General features: G+C 33.2%; 1 protein-coding gene across 1 annotated transcript; it reads left to right on the top strand.

The window, feature by feature from the left end:
- The first annotated feature begins 6,713 nt into the window (after nt 1-6,713).
- Nucleotides 6,714-8,058, top strand: LOC117688528 (fucolectin-like). The gene is made up of 3 exons (XM_034466629.2): nt 6,714-6,771; nt 6,977-7,204; nt 7,844-8,058. Exons 1-3 carry the CDS (start codon nt 6,714-6,716, stop codon nt 8,056-8,058), a joined length of 501 nt encoding a protein of 166 aa, XP_034322520.2.

The raw sequence follows: 8,058 nt of genomic DNA, 5'->3' as shown, positions 1-8,058 counted from the left end.
CAATATCTGATTGTTTATAACCTCTTTTTTTTCGAGATGAGTTTTAAAATCTTTAAAAACATTTTGTAATTCATCTTGGTCACTAGTATTTCCCAGATTTTGGAAATATTCTCCTTTAATAAGGCCCTTGATTTAAGACACGTTCATAAATATATTTATTAATTATTTCAGGATAAAGTTTAAACAATGTCGTCAATTCACAAATCACACTTCTGTGCCCCACCCAAGCGCCCGAACGTCTGGCCCTGTAAAACGTAATTTAAAATTTCGGTGAAGGTAATTATAAACATCGTAACTACACACTCCATTTATATTCCACTACTGTGAAAGAAGAAAGCCATATTCAAAGATTTAATACATTTTCACTTTAAGACCATAAAATGCAACAATGGAGGAAAATGATTTTAAGGACATCATAACCAGATATTTAGTTTGTTCTCAATTCTGTATAGTACAAAAATGTACAAAAGAAAATTTATTAGATAAATCTATCATACCTTATGGCCAAGTTGGCCAGATCATAGAAATGAACCCGTGACTAAGGGGCCATTACATATAATTTCACAATAACTTAATCGAAATAATAACAATGCTAATATTGTTTTCTAAACTATACATTACAAAATAGTAAAAAAGAAAGTTTACTACATTAATTTATTGGCGATAGAGGGCCCATCCTTGTGCCTCAACCACTGACCCATGTACCATCTCTTTCACAATTTTCGTAAAGGGCTTTATTAATACATTTGTATCATAGCAATGTAAAGGTTTCCCACATTTGAAGAAAAAGAGATATTTTTTTTTTAATTTTTAAAGTAGTTATTACATATTAAATTTTCCTTTAATTACATTTAAATTTCAATTTCGGTACTGTTTATTGCAATAAAAAAATAAAAAGAAAATCAATCTCAATCTAAATAAAATTCACAATCATCCTGAGACTGTAAACAGAGAAATGTCTGATTTTTATTTATATTTGTTTGTTTTTGGCAGAAACTTTTAATTTTATAATGTGTCATTTTGAGTATATTAAAGAGATATACCAAAAGAAAGTCCTAGTAAATTCCAGATACTGCAGGGGAACGCAATAAAAAGATTGTTTGAATTTTCACTGATAAATGCTTTTGATAAACCTTTCATTTTCTGCTGCGCCATTTAGAGTATAAAAATATAAAGTAATTTTTTTTTTAATTAATGTCAAAATCTGCAAGGGATTACAATGACACGATTATGTGACTTTTTGAAACCAAAAAAAAAGCTATGTTCCCTGTATATTTGAAGATTAAGACGCAGAATAAAACAAATTTAGTGCTTATGTTCTTTATTTTTTTTTTCAGATAATATAATTTCTTACATAAAAACCATAGCCTCTAGGCGCTGACGGTCACATCAGTACCATCAATAGATGATTGACTTGTCAAATTGTCTCAGATTTATATTTTTAGGAGTATGAACCCTTATCTGATGCTATTATCGTTGTTATAATCTGATGTATGCAAACATCAATTAACAAAAAGGGCGATAATATCCGAAAGAATATCACGGTTTTTATATTCTTGCCCCCTGGGGCCTTGAATGGCAACTTTGGAGTGGGTAAAATAAAAGTTTGTACCCGAAAAAGTTGGGTGGTTTAATAACCTGAGCACTTTTTTGTGAGTGAAGTTGTATCCAGCGGCCATGAATTCATCAATCTAGATAATGGACTTATTGAACATCGCAGCCTGGCATTTAGCTTATTCTTAAACTTATATAGGATTAAAAATATATTTCCTTAGGTTCAATGAACCCCACCATAAGGCCAAAATTTCCACCTCTTAATAATGTACCAACGACCACGGAACCATTAGTTTTTCGATAAAGTTGCTATTACTCTACTCTTCTGTATATGGGAGTAATAAAAAGAAAAAGTAAAATGTATTAATTAAGTGACCATAATAGCCCAACCAAAGGGCCGAAATTCCTTACTTATTGACCGTTCAATAAACCATTTTCGCTTTATGAACACCGAATCCACGCAATTAGTGTTTTTAGTACATTCAAACAAGTACATATTCAATGCTTAAAATAACAATAAATTTCAGATATACTAAAAATGTTTGTACATGCACGTACTTCACAAAAAATATGTATCATTAAATCATGCAGTTGCATGAGAGGAAAATAAATGAATAATAATAGTAATGTCTGCAGAATCTTATATATCATCATACTTTTATTCTAAAAAGTGAAATCTGATTGGTTTACACGCAGTTGATATACTGTTCTACTATCATCAGCGTTAGCATCACACTTGGCAACGGGTGCACAACGAATTGTTACGTGCGCATTAATTGTGCGCGTACGGTTTGCCGTAGAGTTTACATTGTCGCCGTAGAGTTCACGTCACTTCTTTATAAAAACAGTAAAGTTTCTCTACAATTAAGACATTCAGTATAATAAAGTGCCTGTCTAGGAAGATATCAGTTGAAATTGACGCCCCTCGAAAACTCTTGTCAACCTTCGCGTCGCGTCGGTTGACAGTGGTTTTTTCGGGGTGTCAATTTCAACTGTTACCCTCCAAAACAGGCACTATTCAGATAGTATCTTATTTTTTTAAGCATTACCGTCAATTTGGGGTTCTTGTGATAACGAATGTTATACAACCTGAAACACAGGATAGGAGACAATGTAAAATTAAGATGTTTATTGGTTGATGTCCGGCGCAAACGTGATGTCCGGCGCAAAAGTGATGATCAAATATACGCATAACAAAAGATATAAAAACAATGGTAAACTGCAAAATAAAAATGAAAGTGCAAAATGATGCCACAGATTCATGTTCATGTGTTAATTAAACATCTCTATATTAACACACAATTCATTACACAGGTGCAATAACATGTCTCCTATACATCTTTATATATAATAATACATGATCAAATTCAAAGTGTGCAATTACATATTGTAATGGGGAAAATAAGCTAATAATATACTTGCTTGGCTAGAGAGGGACTTGAAAGAAACAGACCAAAAAAAAAATGCACGTGTGATTGTTTACAACTCAGAATGACAGTGACTTCCGGTTTCACACAAAAAGGAGGGTGGCTGGCTTACAGAGAGCAACAGTACGAACCCCTAACTTCCGGTTATATCCAAAAAGGGGGGTGGGCTAACAAAGATGACAAACATCATTGTAAAACCTAATCTACTATATACACACACTGACTATGTTCAAGCTTAACACATCTACATCTTAACTCGTATTTTCTCCACATTGAGCATGAGTGCACAAGTACTAAATTATACTTGAACTTACAATCAACATAAAACAAGTAAAGCCTGATCAGATGTTCAGTATCAGAGAACAAGTTCACTTACATTGATATTTTCTGCATATTCCTTTTTGTAACGAATAGATAAGGAAAACAGCCGGATGGACTGCGCGTTTGCACGAAGTGTAGTGTCTACACAGCTAAAAGTAAAACCTGTATCTGGCGGACATACAATATCCGAAAAGTGCTTAACCTTAAAAAAAATCAGTTTCTCTTCAAAAATATGTACAGTAAGCTAAATAGAAATAAAGTTGTTATTTGATTCTTACACATTACCTAAGTGAGATAAACATTACTAGTAATTTAAAAATAATACAGCTAAATGCAAAATTCTCAGGACACAATTTGATGATATTAGATCATTACTTGCAAGTTCAGCAGCATAACCAGTTTTCTATAAATGTGACAAACATTAAAAGTACAAAGAACAAATCAATTTACATACTTGAAACACAGGAAAAGATACAATGTAAAATTAAGATGTTTTTTGGTGTCCAGTGCAAAAGTGAACGGACAAAAACCCTATAGCGACCCCTGTCCGGGTGTTGAGTTTTTCTTGCCATTAATTGTTCCAAAAAGTCGTGAAAGAAAATTATTTCATTCTCGACATGAAAGAAACGGATTGACACGAGGACCTTGTATTACAATGACTATTACGTAACTAAGAAAACAGGATTTTTTCCGACAGATGAATCTAAATAACTTAGTTTTTATTACTTTAAATGGCACTAATTGATTTCACAACTTTTTACGAAAAATACTGTCAAATTGCCTAAGACTTTTTCTCTATGCTGACACGATTTGCAAATAATATATCTAATCTGGTCAATATAATTAAAAAAAATATTCAATATATTTGGAAACTAGCAAAAATAGAAAAATATATTTGAGGATTAAAATAAAACTATCAATGATACATGCATGGCATTTTGCGACGAAATCAACGTAATACGTTCAAATTTTAAATACAATAATAAACAAGCATTCTGAGAGTATTGCATAAGCAATATACGTCCCCTACCGGTTGGTGGTAATTGTGAAAACAATGCACTGTTATGCAGAAGATCGAACCCGAACATTTAACAATTTGAGATTAAAAAATTAATTTTCAAGAAAATATGTCAACCAGACGCTACAAAAGTGTAAACTTGATCTGTAGTTTGACATTTTGAAGCTGGTCTGCAAATTTCATATTATTCCTCAAACGCATAAAGAGAAAACTGAAGTGGGACAGACAGACGGACGGACAGACAGACAGACGGACGCAGAGGAAAGCTATAGTCCCCTCCGCTGAAAACCGGTAGGGGACTAATGAGTCACTGGACTTTAAATGGTCCCTTCAGGTCCGAGTTATAGATCATTACAACGAACAGAGATTTAAGCATCTTCCGAAGACAAAAACACATTAGGAATACTTATATAAGAGGTGTGATTTTGTTGAGTTATCTCGAATTTATGTCAAAGCAGGACAAACACCATATACATTACGTAAGTTTTTAATACATTCAAAACAGATACAAACACACATCTGTTTTAGCGTTTTAAAATTCAGGCACGTAGCATCGGGGGGGGGGGGGGGGGGGGGCTTTTTTGGGAGTATGTAAAAAAAATGATTTCAAAATAAGGAAATGACGAGTGAAATTGAAGCTTGAAGTTACATTGTATTTACTACGCCAGCCCCCCCCCCCCCCCTCCCCGGAATAGGATTTTGAAGATTTTGGGAAACTTAAAATTTTCCTTTTCTTTATATATTTTTTGCTTGTTAAGATTAACGATGCAACGTGCCTGAAATTTATCCATGAAAATATGATATTGTGGAAACAAAAAATAAAGAGCCTCTAGTGATTTAGTGTGAATATAATGCGCATGCGTAAGATTATAAAATCCGAAACATTCAGATGATTTCCGGAATGTTTTGAGGAATTTTCGTTGATTAATAATAAAGAAGCCTGATTGAGAAATAAATAAAAAGAAATTGGTAATGTTCAAGTACCAATGATTTTTAAAATATATAAAACAAAAGACAGTACTCTTCTGATTTATCGGTATTAAAGCTAAATAATCGAGTCTATTATTTTAATATAGTAGTATAGATTATTGTCCAGGATGAAATGTTTCTTATCTTTAATTTGATTTTGCTAGAACACGGCTTCAGTTATTTTCCACCAATAAAAAACAAAGCGAAATAATAAGTTATATTTTAAGGAAACGCAATAAAAAATCATTTGCGCGCTTACGGTTGCTCTTCACAATTGTTTAAGAATTTTGACTAGAATTAATAATTATATCAACGGGTATCTTATGTCTATAAAAACAGTTTGCAATCAGATAACTTGTACATCGACATTTGCTTCGGTAGGTGTTGGGACCAGCAGACGTAAAGAAGATTTTCATAAAAAAAACAACCAATGGCACGTCGAAACAAGCCATATTTAGGTAGAAAATGTATTATAACAAATAAACAAACACAAGTAGATTATTTATTATTTAATCAATTAAATAATTATAACTCAATGTTTATATTTATATTGAACCATCGTGAGATACATATACATATACCATAAGCAATTTTAAAGGTATTGATTTAAGAAAATATTTACTTATACCTAAAAAACAGATGGACCTTCAGAAGGGAGAACATTTTCACAAGGGAAATTGGCGAAGTAATCACTACCAAGTTCAAATATAAATTGATTGTTTTACATTGACTATATAAATGTAGGTTAGATTTCATTGGATTTTTATCCACCGGGATTATGTTTCAAAGACGTTCAATAATGAATACAAATTCAAGAATTTTTTCCCTGAATTTTTGGCGTTTGAGTTTAACCATATATTACATTTCAAACTTAAATAAGTATTTTTTGATGGATACTCCTTTATTTATGCATAATCAATCTTGTTTACTAGTCCGCACGACATGTGTGTGGATAACTGAACACAACTTATTGAGAAAGAAGTTCTGTGGTGAAAATAATCATTGTAACTGGGGGAGGCATCTGAAGCTAAGTTTTTTTATTTGATTTTTATGGAGATTTACTCCCCCAGTTAAAATAAATCCCTCACTACAGAATTTCTTTCTCAATATGTATTTCACATACACGCTCAAAATTTAAATTTTAAAGGGTGCTTGGGTAGTGGGTTGTTTAATGAAAGTTAAATTTAAGTTGTTATGCTATTAAATCATCAATAGCGAGACATAATGTTGAACCAGTGTAATGAGTTCTAGGTAACTCATTGTAGGTGTTCATTCAAAGCTTCATTTGCGTCTTTCTAATTGGTGGAGCTCCAACAATTTTGTCGTTTAACTGTATTCCACCTGTCTCTCAAGCGACCGTGTAGTGCGCGGCCAGCGCGCTAGGTTCCGTTCGTCATCGAAAGCAAGATTTTTGTCTTGCTTAGATGGCCAAGTGGGGAGCGCGATGGCCGCTCACTGCTAGGAGAATGGGTTCCAGAGGTCGTGAGTTCAAGCCTCGGTCGGGGCGGAAAGTGGAACTTCAACAAAAGGGAATTTCTCTGTGCTTCATATATATTTATATCATTTACTATGGGCAGGTATATATCAATTTGAGAGTTATTGTAATGTACACACAGCCACAGTATTGCATTTTTTAATATTATGATCACTATAAATCTGCATTTTGTTTTTGTATTACCAATGACAGTTCTGTCGGACCTTGCATTGCGTAAACCTACCAAACAGTCGTCAACCTTTGCAATTCATACAGCTGAGTATGCTGTGGATGGTAACTATGGCACAGACCTTATAAACAACGAGTGTACACACACAAATATGAACGACATTAACCCTTGGTGGATGGTAGATCTGCAAACTGTGTGTTTACTTACATCCATCAGAATTCTCAACAGAGGACAGGATAGCTCCGGAATAGGTAAAGCTGGAAAGAAAATTAAATATTAAAATAAAGTGCACTGTTACAGCCCCTAACTTTATCTTATTAGATTACCCCCTCCCCCCAAACAACAGAAAAAAGCAAACAAACACCCCCCCCCCCAAAAAAAAAAAAGAAAAAAAGAAGAAGACAAAAACAGAAACAAAAACAAAAATGACCCAAAAAAAAACAACTCTCGATCTGTTTTTAAATTTTCTTTGCAAATACTAGTAGATGATGCACAAACAAGTAGTATTTGATCAGATACATTTTTGCAAGTTCAAAAAAAGTTTAACTATTAAGATGAAAATTGATTTAAGAAAATTACGATGGTTGTTTCATATGTAATGTGGTTTGTAATACTGTGCAATTATATAACACTTTGCGCATTTTGTAAATAAAAACACTATTGAATACCTATATTTAATACCATTCTAAACGTGTAAACAAGAGACTTCAACACCTCATAGTTTGAAACTTATAGACATTTAAAAGGGTCAATAGAGCCTATCGTTGACCACTGTTGTAAAAATAGTAGAAAACGGGTTGAGAGTATTGGACTATCGTACAATACACATTACAATTTGAGGTATTTTTCACTTACATCTTTTAATACTTTTCCTTTGTTTTGATTGTTAGATTCATTAAACCAACTGCGGGATGTTACTGTCACTGTATGGCTGACCAAATCAACTGTCAACATTGTCTATGGTTTCTTTGCTGGCCCCGGTACTCTGTCACAGGTGGTCATCATCGACTGTCCGACAATACCAGAGGGGAGATTTGTAAAAATCTCCAAAACAACCGAGTATCTCACTCTTTGTGAAGTAGACGTCTTTGGACTCGCCGTATAA

The sequence above is a fragment of the Magallana gigas genome, chromosome 1 (genome assembly GCF_963853765.1).
Source record: "Magallana gigas chromosome 1, xbMagGiga1.1, whole genome shotgun sequence".
Taxonomy (NCBI): Eukaryota; Metazoa; Mollusca; class Bivalvia; order Ostreida; family Ostreidae; genus Magallana; species Magallana gigas.
This window is presented reverse-complemented; position numbering and strand designations above follow the sequence as displayed.

Excerpts from the sequence above, each read along its gene's own strand:
- LOC117688528 (XM_034466629.2), top strand. The coding sequence starts at position 6,714 with ATGGCCAAGTGGGGAGCGCGATGGCCGCTCACTGCTAGGAGAATGGGT. Across the intron at positions 6,772-6,976 it reads GAGAATGGGTTCCAGAGGTC|TTCTGTCGGACCTTGCATTG; the intron begins GTGAGTTCAAGC and ends TACCAATGACAG. Across the intron at positions 7,205-7,843 it reads ACAGGATAGCTCCGGAATAG|ATTCATTAAACCAACTGCGG; the intron begins GTAAAGCTGGAA and ends TTTGATTGTTAG.